This window comes from Homalodisca vitripennis, chromosome 4, assembly GCF_021130785.1.
Source record: "Homalodisca vitripennis isolate AUS2020 chromosome 4, UT_GWSS_2.1, whole genome shotgun sequence".
In the NCBI taxonomy this organism is placed as follows: domain Eukaryota; kingdom Metazoa; phylum Arthropoda; class Insecta; order Hemiptera; family Cicadellidae; genus Homalodisca; species Homalodisca vitripennis.
This window is the reverse complement of record NC_060210.1, coordinates 190,897,042-190,916,361: the sequence shown is the minus strand read 5'-3', so window position 1 is coordinate 190,916,361 and position 19,320 is coordinate 190,897,042. Positions and strand designations below refer to the sequence as shown.

General features: G+C 34.4%; 1 protein-coding gene across 12 annotated transcripts in view; it reads right to left on the bottom strand.

Moving 5' to 3' along the window:
* LOC124360822 (liprin-alpha-1) overlaps nt 1–19,320 on the bottom strand; it is a 204,530-nt gene that overhangs the window by 79,274 nt on the left and 105,936 nt on the right. For all 12 annotated transcript variants that reach the window (XM_046814752.1, XM_046814750.1, XM_046814756.1 and 9 more), the window contains exon 2: nt 7,073–7,174. In XM_046814752.1, the coding sequence (XP_046670708.1) occupies nt 7,073–7,174 (102 nt within the window). The remainder of the gene's footprint in view (nt 1–7,072; nt 7,175–19,320) is intronic.

Below are 19,320 nucleotides of genomic sequence, written 5' to 3'. Positions count from 1 at the left end.
CTGTATTAATATTATCATTCCAGTTGTGGCATGAAAAAGTAAATGCTCATTTGTATACTATACAAAAGTGAATTTTTTCAGTTTAAAAGACCAAATGAGCTATAGCACTCCTCAAGTTGACTACATCCTTCTTGTGACATGCCTCTCCTGTATATACAATGGATTTTCTGGTATTCAGCAGCCGGAACAAATATATTATTTTATTTGTTTATATAAACAAATGAATTAAAAATTTTAGTGTTGTGACTATAATATTTGAAGTCCATCAATGTGGGTAGAAAACTATTCATAACATAGGTCAAGATAAAGTATGCCTGTAGAAAATAAGATTAGCATTAAATGTTTTCGAAATAACATTTGCTAGGTATGGCGAAGTTATACGATTTTAAAGATGGTTTATCGCAAGTAAAATTCATAGAACCTATTAATGTTTCACTTGGGTTCCATAAAGATTGAATTTACTGCAGAATGGTTGAAAATATTAAATTTATTATTAGATTATTAATCGGGCGTCTCTGTTTTCCAGTCAAACAAAGAGGTGAGTGAGTAAAAGTCAGCTTAAGCTGCAAATAATCAGCAAGAACTCAGTTTGTGGTAGTGATATAATTTAGAGTTGATGTCAGAGAACGACTATGTGATGGTTCTTTAATATTGTATGCAATAGTTGGAGAAGTATTGATATATAAAAATATGGAATGACTGGTGTACATTTTTTTTAAACATGATTGACAATGGTGAGGAAACGTTTGATGAAGGAAAGATTTGTAATGCTTTTTCCACAAGTACTTGACGGAGTAACTCTCAAATGCATAACTCTCAATGCTCTCAAATGCATAACTCTCAATGCATTGAAAATTGATCTTATAAGTGGATAAGATCAATTAAAATTCCCAAAGGTCAGTAAATTCAGCGAAAAACTCTCTCATATCTGAAAACTACTGGAGCGCCCATAGCGAAAGCCCCTTACAATCTACCCAGTACGCAAGTTCATTGTCACACTTAGGTATGTATGCAACTTACAATAGGGTCTGGATGATATAATTTACATGACAATAGACTCAAGAGCTCTGTGGTCAGAACTGTTGATCATTGATCTTGCTAAGTGTTAGACTAAATATTCCATTAATTTTGAGGTACAAACTGAGACGCTTTACTTACAACTCTCTCTCACCTAATATGGTCCACAACTGACACTCAATATTGAATAAATCTCACACTTAATATAAACCTCAACTTACACCTAAAATGGCCCTCAACTCATCTAAATTTAAACCAGGTGTTAGGGGAAGATAGATACTTCTGGAACATCATGATACAATATATACCATAGCTACAAAATGTGTGTGTTATACTTTCTTAAAAAGTGACCGTTAACAATAAACATTTGAGACCATTCTTTTACATAATATATGTTCTTTGATGAATAAAGATTTTTTTTCAATTTGGTGTAATATTGTTGGAATGTTCCCTACATAAAAGTTACTTTTTCACTTTTCAAAACCTACTGATAATATTAATAACCTAAAACTAATAAAACTTCACTTTATGTTATAAAATCTTATTATTGACTATACATTGTAAACATAAATTTCATGATCTACTACAAAATGGATTTTGGGTTATTTAATAGTAATATAACATAACTTTGTAATATATTTGAACCAATTTATATTTTTAAGAAGGTATAACCAGAAGGTAACACTTATATCTTAATCATTTAGTAAACAACATGAATATGTAATATTAAGTTGTTTTCCTTGACTATCCCAAAGTCACAAGATCACACATTTTACTTTTGGCCAAACTTAATATTTGAATTATTTATTATTAATATATTAAACTCTCAAGTGAGATATGAAACATTATACTTTAAAATGATTTAATAACAAATCCAAGAACTAAAGTTTAAAATTGTAATCATATCCTTTCACAAAGAGAATTTTGAAGTACACATAGTTTTTTTAATGATGCAAAGTAAATTTTACACTATTCCACTTTAAATTGAAGTTTTAAAATGGAATGGATATCCAGAGTTGAAAGCATTGAAAATTAAAAAAAATTAACCATCTTGTCAACTCGCATTTTCACTTTCTCTCATACACCAATGTTTTCAAGCACAGTTTGCTGTCTTTTGCTACTTTCCATTATCTTGATTATAATGAAAAATAAGAACTCTCTGATACTTATAATTTATCCTAAAGAATCTCCCATATTTACACAAGGATTTACTGGGCTTTAAATGTTAGTACTTGAATGTAAGGGATGTATGACGTAAAAGCATAATATACCAAGCAATTTGCTAGTTTAATAGGAGGACATTTCTGAATAGAAAAATGGCATCCAGTGTTCTAAAATCCAATGTAACCAAACAATTAGATATTATTAAAGTGTTACAATATGTATTTGACTGAATGATATTTTGAATTAAAAATCATTTTGTTACAGTCCTTTACAAGTTTCTTGACGAGAAACACAATAAAGCTTTTAGTCATTCTAAGTTTTTATGTAATATTTTCATTCTTGTACTCAGCATCAGCTGAAGATAAGGATTTTGAAGTTTTTACAGTAAGTACATGAAGTACGACTGAAGGAAGTAACATATTTTATAATATTAAAATATGTTATGTTTTAAGTAAATATTTTATTTTAAAACTTTTAACTATACTATAAATTGTATTTTGCTAAACATTTTGTTTTCTTATGTCACAAAGCCTTTAAAAAATGTACATAATTCCCTAAAGTCATTACTAATACACATAAATGATATATTACTGTAAAAGATCACATTCTTATCTTACCATTTTTTGTTGGGCCTAATAATTAGGCTTTAATTATTATTATTTTTAATTATTAAAGATTTTTCAAAATTTTCCTTCTTTAAAATTCTTATGGAGTAATAAAACATTTTAAAATATTTTCTGTCTTCAGGGAAGTTATTTTAAAGGGGATGACTGCAAAATTTTTTAAAAAGTTTACCCAAGATAAACTAATTGCAACTTCATAATACAAAAATTTATAACTGATTATGTAGTGAAAACTTAGTGTCTGCTGTAGTAATATGCTTATTACTGCCTAACTCATCAATCATTCTTTTACATTAAAAATATTAAATAAATCATGTCCAGAGATTCCACACTATAATAGCCTTCATAAAAATGGTAATGAAATGTAGCAATTCAATTAATCTTACTAACACTATCAGTATTATTGACTTATATATATTATACTTATTGTTTGTTGCCTATATAAACAGTGTGTCTACAAACTAATGTCATACTTTAAAATAAATTTATTTACCCAAGTATATATAGCACAAGAATGAGACTAACATACGATTACTTTAAAAGTACTTTAAACAGTTTTGTGTCAGTGTATCTGAGCTCAACATGAGCATCATGAATCGTCCTGCAGACGACTAAGCGGGCTTTGATCTCCTGCCACATATATTGAGCAGGACATCTAGAGCAACTGATTCAATTGCAGCTCTGATTCATTGCTTTCAGTGTTCATTTTAGGAACATTATGACGGTGCAAATTTCCAGAAAGTTAAAAGGTATCCTCATCACTAAAAACAACTCAGTTTATAAAATATTAATCCAGTCCGTTTTCAAACAGAAGAGCAAGAGCAAAGTCATACATCTTTAATTTGTCATCAGGCTACAAAACATGCAATAATTGAGGTTACAACCGTTAAATTTAAGTCTTTTCTTCAAAACTTTCAAAACCGTAGGGACATTCAACTCACACCTGCGTTTCCGTATAGTTTTTGAACTTATTAAGAAACGGTTTTGAATGTTTTTGACGGTTTCATCTCCTGTTTCTAACCTACCTGTCCGCGTTGTGTCCAATACCCGGTAATAATTAAAGCCAGTAAGCTTGTTTTCTCAAACTTCTTTTCCCATCCATAGGTGATGATACTTATATCACACTGAAATAACAGAATTAAAATTTGCTAGCCACAAAACACAATGGCCCTTTCTTAGCAAAAACGTTAGAGACACATTACTAAGATGATGATGGCTAACTCAAATAATGAAAACAAAACCTTATGAGCAGCTGTTAAATTTAATTTAGCTTCATTGACGTGCCTGAGTGTTAAAGCTGTGGTCAATAATAGAGTAGCTATAAACAACTAAAGTGTGACATGACTTTGTGGGCACACTGCATATACTTGTAAAATACCATAACTCTGAGAAAAAATACTAGAGCTGATCGGGAAGTAAGTCATTTAGTAATTAAAAAATCCTGTACATTCATTTTTGTTATCATACACAATGCTCAATTATGTAGTGTTTTCAATTCCCCTTAACTCATCATCATTTTCCAAATTTCAAAACCATATCCATTCTTTATTCTTAGAAAAAATGACCCAGTTTTTACAGTTGAAAATAATTAGAATGTCAGATCACGAAAGTTTAATGGATGGTCATTCAATTACAGGCCTAGAGGTTCTATGCGGTCCCCCGCACTTCTGGCGAAAAAAGGATCCTTCGAGATAGTACAGACCGAGAGATTCCTTGTGGTCTCCTAGATGCGCGAGAGGGGAACCGCGGCTGGCAAGGAGGGGGAGCGGCGGCGGAGGGGAGCCGTCTCACAGACTGAGCTCGCGACTTCCCCCTCCACTCCACATGAGCAGTAGGCTACTGCGCATCGTCGGGCCGAGGACCACATGGAATCTCTCGGCTTGAACTACTACTTGGATCTGTCACATTTTTCCCCCTTCATGCTATGATGAACTAAAATATAGGATAGCTGGTAGCATAGTTTAAATTTAGTTTTAGTACCTCAGTTTAATTTATAATGGTCATAAATCTAACCAGTAACTTACATGTCACTGAAAACCCTCCTAAAAAGTTCATATTTAAAACAAAAGTATTAATTGAGGTTGCTTCTTTTCGTAGTTGGACAAGTCTAACATCTGGCTATGCACGCTATATTTACAGTAGTCAAATTTGGTTATTTAAAACCAGAACTTACTTAAAAAGATGTCATTACTGTATATATTTATTGAGAAATTGTCAGCTTTTAACTTCCACACTTTGGTTTTACGAATTTGATGAGAAACAAACTAAATATTTTTTTTGAACTGGGAGTTTCACAGCTTATAAAGCAATAAATCAAATATTTTCAGATTAAGGTAAATCGTAATATAGCAGAACAGCGTTGCATAAAAACAAAATTTCTTACTAGTATATTAGCTTCATAGAAAAATACCACGTTAGATTTTAAGAAAACTGAACTTCAAACGTAATGTTGGCAAAAATTTAATTGATTGCATATTTTTTATGAATATTTCAGTAGTTATATCCACTGCCAATTAATGTGTTGTATTCACGTATTAATACAGCTAATTTCCACACAAGGAATTTTTTATTAAATCTTTTGCTTACTCAGTTAAAACTATTCTTTAAGGATGCATATATTAATTTTGACGCACTATTCTCTAACTAATGTTTTTTCCTCTTACAGCCCAAACTCAAATCAAATCAGTTTGAAAAAAAAACAGCATTGTTTCTATGTAAAACAAAAAAAGATTACACATTCAGTTGAAATATTATGCAATGGTCCTAGTTATCAAAGCACCCTCTGTAGCACAATGGAATAGTTCAGGTTCACGTATAAAGGAAGTGGTAGTATGAAGAGGTAGCTTTTCAAGTGGGTACAGTGGTTTGTACTGAAAGAATCTTTGGTGTACGATAATTATTTTTACATATTCATGAACTGGTAGACAGGAACATGTAGATGCACGCCTGATCTTTATACGCTTCGACATCTGAGGTCAACATTGTGACGATATATCACGCCCTACTGAGTTCTTTTCACACTTCAGTTTGGATACATCATTACAGCAATAACAGTGGTACCGATTAAAACGGTTAATATTTACATTTAAAATTGTAGCTGGTGGGAAAAAGAATTTCACACAGATACGCATTAAATGTGCGCCAATCTTTACTGAAATCAAAATATTTAAAAAAAAATATTTTTTAAATTTTACAAATCTTCCTACTGTTTCCCACTGTGGAACATAAACTGGTACTTTGGTATTATATAGAGGCCTCTCTGTCCCTATCTACTACTTATTATTACGTGATATGTAATTAAATACATACGTACGTATTATAAACTGAAAAAGTTAAAGTTTACGAGCACTCACGTGATCAGAGCTTGAATTTAGGTGCTATCTCGAAGGATCCTTTTTTATGCCAGAAGTGCGGGGTGGCGGACACGTGATCTAACTTCGGAAACGTTGGAAGATCTGGGACGTGATCTGAGGTCGGGAAAGAACCGATCGGAAATGCTCCCTGACCATTTTGAGTTCTAAATTCATCGGCGACACCTTGCACTTCTAGCGGCAAAAGGAAAACGTCCTTAGATCCAAGATAGTACCCAAAATCAAAACCCAACCGAAGCCCACACTGATGGCCAGGGGGCATTTTCATTGGTACTTTTCCGACGTCAGATCACGAACTCCTGGTCAAAAAGAGAAACATCCTTCGACACGACAGTACCGAAATTCAAGCTTAACTCACGTGAGCGCTCGTAAAGGTAACTTTAACTTTGGCTTCTAGTAACATATTTTGATAACCTAACCTAAACCTACTGATATCGCGTAATAACAAGTAGTAGATAGGGACAGAAATGCCTCCATGTGATGTCAAAGTACCCATGAACTAAAAAAATAAACATTCTAAAACCTCCGCTATTAACTTTTTTACTAATAAGTGACGATCGCACTAAACATTCTGACGTTACTTACCAATGTAGTGTTGGCATGATTAATGCTAAATGGTGTTGCTTGAGAACTGGGTTAACAGTGTGTAATGTACAGTAGTGTAATGTACAGTAGTGTAATGTACAGTAGTGCAATGTACAGTAGTGTAATGTACAGTAGTGTAATGTACAGTAGTGTAATGTACAGTAGTGTAATGTATAGTAGTGTAATGTACAGTAGTGCAATGTACAGTAGTGTAATGCCATTTTCGTACAAAAGCCACACCTGTAAGATTACTAGAAAAACATAATTTACCGATAAAAATTTCTCTCTGAAAAAAAAGTGATGATAACTCACCCTAGTATTATTCCGTTCAGCTTTCAGTTCCGAGATTTCCTCTTCCCGTTCCAGCAGCTGTTCCCTCGCCTGGTTCAGTTCCTTGGTCAGGGTGGCGAACTCCTGCAACATTAACCTGCCATTAGGGAGTGTTACGCTACGTTGCTACAGCTCCGGTGCTATTGAGTGATCTCGGAGATAAATCATTCTGGGCACAACCACTTAGAGCTTACTTCGCAGGTTTTAACCGTCGACCTGATTTATACATCACATCCGATTATTCACTGAACACAGAAATTCCCTTATCCGGCGAATTGCCATCGATTATAATTCACAAAGCAGAATAGAATAACAACATTATTTAATGACTAGCAGTTACCCACGGCTTCGCATACAATTTCGTATGCAATTTTGTATGAGCATGAGTGAATTATATTTCCAACACCAATGTTAAGTTTGCCTTGTTGTCACGATCGAGAAAATATTTCAAAAAGTGTATAATGTAAGGTCATTTTAATTTATTCCGACCTTTGTATTTTTTGTGCCATAGTTGATTTATCTTGTTTCCTCGATCTAAAAATACAAATAGCAGTTACCTGCGGCAACGGTTTCTTCTGGTTCGACTGACATATTTCCGACGCCAATGTAGAGTTTGCCTTGCGATCAAGAACATCTGTCACAAAGTATGTATTTATGGCCATTTTAGTTTAAACCGGTCTTCGTATCTTTCGTTCTATGGTTGATTTCCTTGTTTTCCGATAAAGAAAAAAATATACGTACATATAAAGGTATCAAAAGCCTACTTTTGGGAATATAACTTAGATGGGTTTTATAACACTTTTTAAATGTACAGTAAACGCTATATAGTAACTTTGTATCTGCATGGTTACAGTTCTGGCCATGCACTGTATATTTAATATTTGCTAAATTGTACAGTTATACGTGTATTTTTACTAAAACATTAATTTTTTATCTAGGTAATATCAATATTACTCCATGCTCTCAACACTATAAATGTAAAAAATAAAAAAAGTAGCTGTAAATTAATTAAACATATGGTTTTACTGCCATAAAACAATATTTACACAAAACAGTTGATTGCATTTAACAGGATCTTTCAAATAATATTCCACGACTTAAGAGACCGAGATGGGATTTTTCGCTACTTTAGAGACCAGTGGGGCGTAACCCGGAGGGATTTTCGAAATATGAACAGGCCTGTCTATATTCATACCAGGGACCGTAAGAATGTGCATGTTCAATTTCAGTTCAATCGGTATAATAGTTTCGCGTGAAAGCAAAAGAAACAAACATAGGCACTTTCGAATATATTATATGATTAGGATAACACAATTGTACATTCACCGAAAAAACAGCAGTTTTTATCATCATACTGGGATTCTGAAAGGTCAGATCGATCCATTAAACATGAGTTCCGTTAAATCTATAACTGACAAATGCAATGATGAAACTATAATTTAATAACAGTAACATACTCCCAGGTAAGCTCTGGGTATGTATGGATCCTAGTCCCTCGGGCACAGTTCACACAGCACATCGCTCGAACTGGAGTTGATTGAAAAACAGTATTGGAACACAGCTTCATTGATTTGTCCCACTATTTCAAACCAGGTTATTACATTAAATACAGATCCAGTCTAACCTCTTCACTTTAGATCCCATATTTATTTAATTTTCTACGTAGCCCATTAAAAATTATTTACTTAAATATTAAACAATAAAAGGAATATCACAATTAAAAATACCATACATATTGATGAGACATTGCACCAATAACATCTCTCGACAATAGTAATTTATTGTTCAAAATTAATGTACCCAAATTGAGACCAGTGAAATCTCTCGAGAATAATCACCAGTCTTCCAAGAAACGTTAATTGTTGCAGTTTTAAGAAAAACTGATTTTAATGAAACAGTCGATCACTGTTCACAAAACAGGAAACTCGTATAATTAATATCTTTGTAATTAAGAACTATAAAACTATGCAATTAATTTTGGATTATTTGTATGAAATTGAACATTCTTTTAAACAACTTTCACATTGATGTTCAATAGTTTCAACCTAATATCCTAAAAACTACTTGTCTAACATTGTATTATAAAATTTTTGAATGTATTTAAACAAAAAAAAAAAAAATAAATAATATTTTAGCTAGAAAAAATGTCCATGGGTCCATCCATGGTGCTTTTTTATGCTATGATAAAAACTAAGTGTATCATAATTTAATTTTTTTTTTTTTTAATTTGACTTTGCAAAACAAGAGAATTTCTTGAGAAAATTTATCGTGTTACCTGCCAAAAGACCTGTAAGATTATCGTAAGAGTGTATATGAAGAAATCAATTTTTAAATTTTGCAATATGTCGAAGAAGTTGAGAAGCTGAGAATTGTTATATAAGAGGATGATCTCTTTGCAACTGATTTACATTGGCATTTCTTCCATAGGGAGGTTCAAAAGGAGTTAATGTGAAATACGTCGCAGAAGTTGAGAAGCTTGGAATTTTTCTAGACGAGGACGTGTTGTGTGTAATCAAGCAGTCTGTGGTATGGCAGTTTAGACCTCACTGCGCGGGTTCTACAGAATAATACCCACTGAGCAACTGTCGGATATGAACAGAGTTTTAACATTTACACCACGTGATGGCGGTGCCACGTAAGGAATGTGTCGAGGATGTGGTGGAGCAGGGGATTTATGATTAGGGGAGGACGTCCCCTTGCAATTGATTCACACCTCTCACGTGGGGAGCTCGAGCATGGCAGGGATACACAAAACTACCAGCTTCTTACCTCCTCCACATTTGACATTATGGCCATCAAGGTGTACAGAACTTTTAAGATAAAATAATATATTATACATTATGGCATAAAGATTAAATTACCATAGTGAAAAATATCTGGTCTAATAGAAATTTGGTTATTTGTGTAATCGGTGGTGGCATTCATCCCCTGTGAGGTTAGAACTTCTAAATCCATTGTAACCTAAAGTTTAAGGACAGTCCATGCTGTAACCAAACAAATAACTACAATCTTTATAACTAATAAAACATCTATGTTTGATTAACTGACAAGTGGTATATTTAGTGGCCCACACCACAGACAAGTGGTATATTTAGTGGCCCACACCACAAGACAAGCGGCATATTTAGTGGTCATTATTGTTACTTTTATATATTAATTTTATTTAAGCATTATATTAATCTTGTCGTTGTTGCATTTATCTTGTTGATGTTGTATTTATCCTGTTATTATTGCAATTTCTTGTTATTCACTCATGTTGTTATTGATTTCCTTGTTATTGTCACTCAGTTATTCTTTATCTGTTATTGTTACTCCAGTTTTGTTAAATTATTTATAATTGTTTGTTTTGTTTGATTTGCAAATGTTATTCTCGGTATAGCATAGCCTCCACACAAGACCAGAGACATTTTAAGCTATTAAGAATTGTGCCAACAATATTTTTTGCCACACATGTTTTACAGCACTTGGCAACATTTGTACTATATTTTTTCGAAATAAAGATGATTTGAACTGTGAACAGAGAAGTGGTGTATTTAGTGACCCACACCACAGACAAGTGGTGTATTTAGTGGCCCACACCACAGACAAGTGGTGTATTTAGTGGCCCACACCACAGACAAGTGGTGTATTTAGTGGCCCACACCACAGACAAGTGGTGTATTTAGTGGCCCACACCACAGATAAGTGCTGTATTTAGTGGCCCACACCACAGACAAGTGGTGTATTTAGTGGCTCACACCACAGCCAAAGGTCTATAGTTTTGTTTTTCTGTGCCCATACCATTTATCTCTAAACTATGCTCCTAATTGCACATGGCAATACATTAAGTTAGAACACAAACAATCGTTTGTATAATTATTACTAATATTACATCAGGTTACATAATCACTGTGACTTTATTCAGAGAAAAGAATATAAATAATCCTAGATTAGTAGCAGTCGTACATACTGTAACATTACAGTAATATTAATCTACTGTAGCAGTTTTTTTTACTTTCAAGAAAGTGTTAATATTTCTGAAACTAAGCGGTGTTATCATTGACTCCCGGGACACCCTGGATGTATGAAACACAAACACGCGAGTCTCGACAGTGTTCTGCGATAGTCAGCAGGAGGCGATGGGTGCTGTGAGTTGCTCTGAGGAACTGTGTCCATACGGAGCACTTAACAGAACAGAGTCGCCTCAAAATAGCCTCCTACTGTTAACTGTATTGTCGATGGGCTCACTTAGAGAGCTCTTGGGTCTCTAATTGACTTACTCATGTCGTTCCGGCCGCTCCCCAAACATATGGAACTCATCGAGAACGTTTCTAATCAATAAACACTCATCTAGTAAATCTTTGTGTTTTTCGAAATGTTTTTAATTAAATACAGCCATACATTTAATAAGACTTTAAATAATTTTCCAATACCTTTAGACTTCCTTGGTCCACAAAAATTATAGTTAAGACAATATAGTGCACACTGGAGTATACAAATAATCTAGTGAACGGATTGTGCACTTTTTGTGCAATGTACAGGCAAACTGTACTTTTTTTCTTTCATAAAAAATGAGAGGCAGATAATAACACAAAACTCGAAATTGATCTTTCAGAAATAATTTTCGCAAGAAATTAAAATCGTTCCTTTACGTCTCCAGTCAGACAGAGTTTCCGCAGGGAACTTAGAAGAGTTAGTACTTGACAAAAACATTAGATCTTGTTTAGCTTTAAAAGTTGGTTAATGTTTTTTTTAAGAGATCAAGAGAAAGAAAATTTCTTCGAAGGATCAGCCCACTGCGGGGGAAAACGAGTTATGTAAGAAATAATATCGTTTTTCAAAAGAGCATCAAGCAATTTTATAGCCGTTGTGTCTACTCCTAAGGTACAGGATATGGCAAAATCTGAATTAAGAGGTGAAATACGGAGGTGAAATTGGAGAAGAAGTGTCTAAATTTGTAAAGTTTATAACGAAAATCAGACCTGGAAATTCTAAACAGTATTCTAAAACCAATTATTCCAACATATACAAGAGGTAGTGCATTATGAGAAGGAAGCTGAGAAAACGGAGAAATAAACCAGAAGTAGTGATTTATCAAGTTTATACTACTATGAAATTATAGCTTCTCAATTCACATCTACACTTCTTCAATATTTTACTTAAAACTGTTCACTAGTAGATGGTTTCTATAATTTATACAGCAGGCAAGATATTTACCATCTCTTTTTTCAGCAGTTCATTCCCAACTATATAGATTCGCAATTCTCAAACCAATTTATCAATAAAAAGTCCCATCATTATGCTTGTATAACCAAGCACGACATCGTAACTAATTGTGTGCGTATTACAGGATGAAGTCTATCAGCAGACGGAATGCAAGCAACAATTGGTTATAGAATCCACCTGTCATAACTCCAACATAATCTTATTCTACTGAACCAACACAAATCAGAACACAATTTACAATCATTAAAAAGGGCTGTTCGTAGTAATTTCACAACATTTTTGGTTTTGACAAAACCAGTTTATTTTTCATTTGCAGTATTAAAATCGGGTACTTTGGTATATCCGGAGACCACTATTTCCTTGCCTACCACTTGTTATTACGCGATATAAGTAGGTTTTTATATTTCTCCTTTTATATCGGATCGAAAATGCTCCGGCCATCAGTGAGGATCCTTCGAGATAGTACAGGCCGAGAGATTCATTCTTTGTGGTCTCCTAGATGCGCGAGAGGGGAACCGCGGCTGGCAAGGAGGGGGAGCGGCGGTGGAGGGGAGCCGGCTCACAGACTGAGCTCGCGACTTCCCCCTCCACTCCACATGACCAGTAGGCTACTGCGCATCGTCGGGCCGAGGACCACACGGAATCTCTCGAGCTGTACCCAAATTCAAGCTCACGTCACGTAAGCGCTCGTAAAGGTCAACTTTACCTTTTGTTCTATTTGTAATTACAGGACATCCCATGATAACAAGCAGTAGATCGGCACAGAGCGGCCTCCGTATAATACCAAAGTAGCTACTGATTTGCAGTGTTACAATCTCGCTCGGTAGGTACCTGAAGCAGGACGAGGTGCACGACACAGGCGCAGGTCTTGAGGCCATTCTTGGTGGGCAGTTTGAGCTGACGTACAATGCTGTCGGCGGTGTCTCCTCCGCAGATGGTCTGCAGCAGGGCGAGTACACTCTGGTTGGCATTGTTGGGGGTCCGGCGCCACCCCACACCACCCACTGAACCGTTCTGTGGTGACGGCATCACACGTCACATGTCACCAGCACACACGTCACGCACGCACTGTCACTACCATCACTCGTCACATTACCTATCGACTACCAGAACCTTCAGAACAATTAGACTTCCCTCACATCATGTGACCTTAGTTTAGTATCGGAGAATGCTTTCACTACTTCCTAATGAACAAAGTTGAAAACAAACTTTAGAAGAGAGAAAACGTTCATAGGAAATATATTACAAATTGGTTAAAGACATTAGAGATTTGAAATTGCACGATTTATAAAAACGTTCATCTACATCACCTTAAAAGCCGGTTGTAGTAAAATGACTGCGAGCTTTACCCATAAGAGCAATGTTAAACCTCAAGCAGTTTAACGCTCTTATGTTTATTCGTAGAATTGTGCGAGTATATAGTCTCATTTTAAAGACATAAATTAATACAAATCCAAGATTTTCTTTAGTTTTTCTGGCATTTTTACGGCTTACTCAGAATATATATATATATATATATATATATATATATATATATATATATATATATATATATAAAACACTTTTTGGTCTTCATTGCTTAAATATTCAAAAAATATTCACTTTACAAAAAATTTTATAAAGCATCTGAATGTGTATTTATTACATTTAAAAATGAGACATCTCTCATAACGTTACAATAAAAAATTAGAGCGTAAAACTGCACAAGGTATACCATTATTCGTATAGGGGACAAAATCAATGTCACCATGGTTGGAGGGGTTGATTTAATATGAATGTTAAACTGAAGAGTTCACCTTCCTCTTAATGCAGCGTCTGGGATCTGATGAAGTTACAGACATGACAAGAGCCATGTTCGTTTGATGAGATAGAAAATAAAATCAACGACGAAGAAGCTCAAAACGAAAAATTACATGGCTCCAGAATCCAGGAACCAAGTCTGTAACGTTTAACAGCATCAGATTCCAGACGCTGCGTTAAATGGAAGCTGATCTGAAGGTAAAATCAACATTCAAACTCACCGAGTTTCACTACAACGGGCTCTAGAGTTATAACATTGTACCGACTTTGACAAATTTTGGTAGTTACAATTTTCTGAATCATCCCATTCCTAAGTGACAAAGAACACTAACCAGAACCCAAACCATAACTCATCACATTCTGTTAATAGTTTTTACCTTTTTTATTTGCACTATTACACCAAGGATTTCCTAAATGGCCACAAGCCGCTTAAAGTATTACAAATGAGTTCCGGTTCTCATCTTCTTGTTAACAACCACAAATTGCAGATTTTTTTTAAATTCTATATTTTGAAGTTTGACCATATTACGTGAAATATAAGAATCTCATCATTAAGTGTAATTCTGTAACACTTTCATAGTAATCACACTTTGTTAAATCCGGCCTACATCATTCCTGGAGTTCAATTATTGTTTACGAACGGAAAACTATAGCGATCAAAGGCACAAAGCGTATTTTTACCCAACTCGCCGCCTCAAACAACCCCATTACCTTAATTATATTCCTCAGTGGAAACTAATCTAGTTATAAAGCAGCAAGGAGCCCGCAATGAAATGCAGATATTACCGACTAAAATAATGAATAAAACATAAGCGATCTCAATTGAATTGTCAGGAGCGAGGGTGAATGTTAAATACAGGCCAAAGTTATGTGAATTATAATAATGCTGCTGCTGCTGCTGCTGGTTGTGCAGGCCACTCGACAATTGTAAGCGAATCGCTCAGCTCACTAAATATGTAAAATGTCTTTACTAAATCAAGACGGAGAGATACTGAGTAGAGAGTAGATTGTCTACAGAGCACACTTCACATCTACTGTGCTTTTTAATGTTTTAGAATAAGCAACTCCAGGTATCGTCGAAATCTCCTTTACAACGTTTTGTTCAATAAGGTGTATTATTTTTTTCATACCTTAAAGACAAATAATTTACTTTTGGATTTTCATTTCCTCTAACATTATCGCTACAAATTGTTTAACTTATATTTTGTGCTACATTAATTAATAAACTTACTGTTATACAGTTTATAAGTGGACTATATGAGCATACTAATCCACGTTAGGATTACAAACTGACCCTATTAGCGTACTAATCCCAGTACAGAGTAAACAATTACTATTGCCTTACTAATCCACGTTAGGATTACAAACTGACCCTATTAGCGTACTAATCCCAGTACAGAGTAAACAATTACTATTGCCTTACTAATCCACGTTAGGATTACAAACTGACCCTATTAGCGTACTAATCCCAGTACAGAGTAAACAATTACTATTGCCTTACTAATCCACGTTAGGATTACAAACTGACCCTATTAGCGTACTAATCCCAGTACAGAGTAAACAATTACTATTGCCTTACTAATCCACGTTAGGATTACAAACTGACCCTATTAGCGTACTAATCCCAGTACAGAGTAAACAATTACTATTGCCTTACTAATCCACGTTAGGATTACAAACTGACCCTATTAGCGTACTAATCCCAGTACAGAGTAAACAATTACTATTGCCTTACTAATCCACGTTAGGATTACAAACTGACCCTATTAGCGTACTAATCCCAGTACAGAGTAAACAATTACTATTGCCTTACTAATCCACGTTAGGATTACAAACTGACCCTATTAGCGTACTAATCCCAGTACAGAGTAAACAATTACTATTGCCTTACTAATCCACGTTAGGATTACAAACTGACCCTATTAGTGTACTAACCTATTACCAGTACAGTACTAATCCCAGTACAGAGTAAACAATTACTATTGCCTTACTAATCCACGTTAGGATTACAAACTGACCCTATTAGCGTTACTAATCCCAGTACAGAGTAAACAATTACTATTGCCTTACTAATCCACGTTAGGATTACAAACTGACCCTATTAGCGTACTAATCCCAGTACAGAGTAAACAATTACTATTGCCTTACTAATCCACGTTAGGATTACAAACTGACCCTATTAGCGTACTAATCCCAGTACAGAGTAAAACAATTACTACTGCCTTACTAATCCACGTTAGGATTACAAACTGACCCTATTAGCGTACTAATCCCAGTACAGAGTAAACAATTACTACTGCCTTACTAATCCACGTTGGGATTACAAACTGACCCTATTAGCGTACTAATCCCAGTACAGAGTAAACAATTACTATTGCCTTACTAATCCACGTTAGGATTACAAACTGACCCTATTAGCGTACTAATCCCAGTACAGAGTAAACAATTACTATTGCCTTACTAATCCACGTTAGGATTACAAACTGACCCTATTAGCGTACTAATCCCAGTACAGAGTAAACAATTACTATTGCCTTACTAATCCACGTTAGGATTACAAACTGACCCTATTAGCGTACTAATCCCAGTACAGAGTAAACAATTACTATTGCCTTACTAATCCACGTTAGGATTACAAACTGACCCTATTAGCGTACTAATCCCAGTACAGAGTAAACAATTACTATTGCCTTACTAATCCACGTTAGGATTACAAAATGACCCTATTTGCGTACTAATCCCAGTACAGAGTAAACAATTACTATTGCCTTACTAATCCAGGTATGGTTTACAAGCTGCGTCTATTAGCTTACTAAGCAGGTTTGGATAAGAAGCTGATTTAATTACCTTACTAATCCAAGGTAGCATTACAATCAAAATCTATTAGCTTGCTAATCCATCATTACGATTTCAAACTTATTATTAGATTGTTATTCCGGCTTTGGATTACAAGCCGACTCTATTAGCTTACCAATCTAGGTTTGGATTACACACTGACTATTAGGTATTAATCTTAAATTAGAATTCCAAACTGATTTTATCAGCGTACTAATCTAGATTAATTTCTGTTTACACAAGTATTAACAATTACAAAATTAATTGCTTTTGCTCACTTTAGCTATGATGTCTACCATAGGCTAGTATTGGTTTATTATTTCACCGAATAGTGTAAACATAACGTGCTAAGTTTTGTACATATATAATTTATAACTCGGTGATAATATTTGCCTACGTAGTATATATTATTATATTGGAAAGTCTTTCCAGATAAAATTATAAATACTAAAGTCCACATAAGGACTGTATTATAGATGACATAAATAAAATTTAAGCAATTTTTAAACCCTTAGAATGAAAATTAACATGTATAATTATTTGATACGTTTATTTCAAAATTCCAAACAATGATTTATTCACTATACGGCACCAATAAAAACTATTAGACTATAAAAACATTGGGACAATTAAGTTTTGCAAAACGCAACAGTAACTTATGTTGTAATTATAAAGTTTGCAATTAAATACACCGGCGTCTCTATTAGCTGCGAAACCCTTTAACCAAATTTACAACACCTTTAACCAAATCGGTTTTAAGCATTGACAGTGATGGTATGTTTCACTTATAAAATTAAATCAAGTGTATGATAAAATGTAGACCAAATATAGCTCAATCATGGATCTGCAATCTCACTGCGTGTTTAGCACACGTTTTTACTAAAAAAGGACGATTCATCGATTTTTTTGTGGTGCACCACACAGTAAATATAGACAGACAAATACAATGAAACAATCTGCACTCGGTGACACGACCACGCCCAGCTGACATCAGACTTCTGTATGAACAAAACCATGCACTTTGTTTGATTAGAGTTGTATTGTTCAACTAGCTATATTTTAAAACTATTTTAATGTGGAAAATAATAAAGGAATATTGACTATTTAAGATATTTAATTGAACTTTGTAATGTATTAATGATAAAAATCATTATACAGGGTGTCCCATGAAGAAACGGAGAAACTGTCAGGACTTGTTCTTACGGTGAAAATAATGAAAAAAGTTCATATACACATAGGTCTAGAAACGCTTAGTTGCAGACCTAGAATTTTACGAGTTTGTTACACATTTAACCAAGTTAATCTACTTGAAACCTAAATGAAACTTGTTTTTGGACACCGAATTTTGTGTATTTCTTCAGATATCTTAAAAATTACTGCAGCTAGAGGTCTGGTACCAATTTTATTCAATTTTTCAGTTCAATAGCTTAATATACATTAACTTTTACGTCCTGGGTAACGCCCAAAATAATTTAATAGGGCTCCCTTTTAACGGTGGAACTGAAATCTGGGCGAAATCTTTCACCCTGTATAGCTCGCTAACTAAGCGTTTCTGGACCTATGTGTATATGAACTTTTTTCATTATTTTCACCGTAAGAACAAATCCTCACAGTTTCTCCGTTTCTTCATGGGACACCCTGTATTTTATGTATATATTGGTTACTTTCGTCACTGTGATCACTGCCGATGGCGCAGTGTAGTGGGTACGGCGGTTATCGCGAGAGCGTGGCTGCTGCTTGGATGGGTGACTGCTGAGCGATCCTGTCCTTGCAAGCAGCCCGCCTGCCCGGCCATTTGGTGGTGGTGGTTCGGAAGTCACCGTTAAGCCGTTGGTCCCCAAGTTAAGTGTTAGAGAGGGATTCTTAGCCCTAACTTCACTTGGTACAATTAGACATTCCTTACTGTTCATTACATTCAAAAACCGACAAATGGAAAGGAGCGTTTGTAACAAAAACAGACAACTACATCGATGAGTATAAATAAGACAGAAGCATATTTAATTTGAATCTCCTGTTTAATAACACTTTAGGCCTATTTTATTTTTTCCAGTAGGATCTGACAATTTGTTAAAAGTTTCGAAATTATATAACACCAAATTATTTATTAGTCCTACAAAATTCTATTAATCAAGACTTCAATAAGTGTACACGGTTAGTTTAAAATAATCTAATAAGCAACCAAATATAAATTAAATTTTAATAAAAGTCACACGTGAGCATAAGTTTGGTCTTGGATCAACAGCTTAAAGTTCCTCTGAGAATTATACAACAAATTGTACGAGAACCTCTGTAACATACAATCAATGTTTAGGTTTAATTTAAGTCTGTTTGAAAATAATTCACTTCTTCATCTTTTGATCGTAAAAGAGATCAACAAATTCAATCAATAC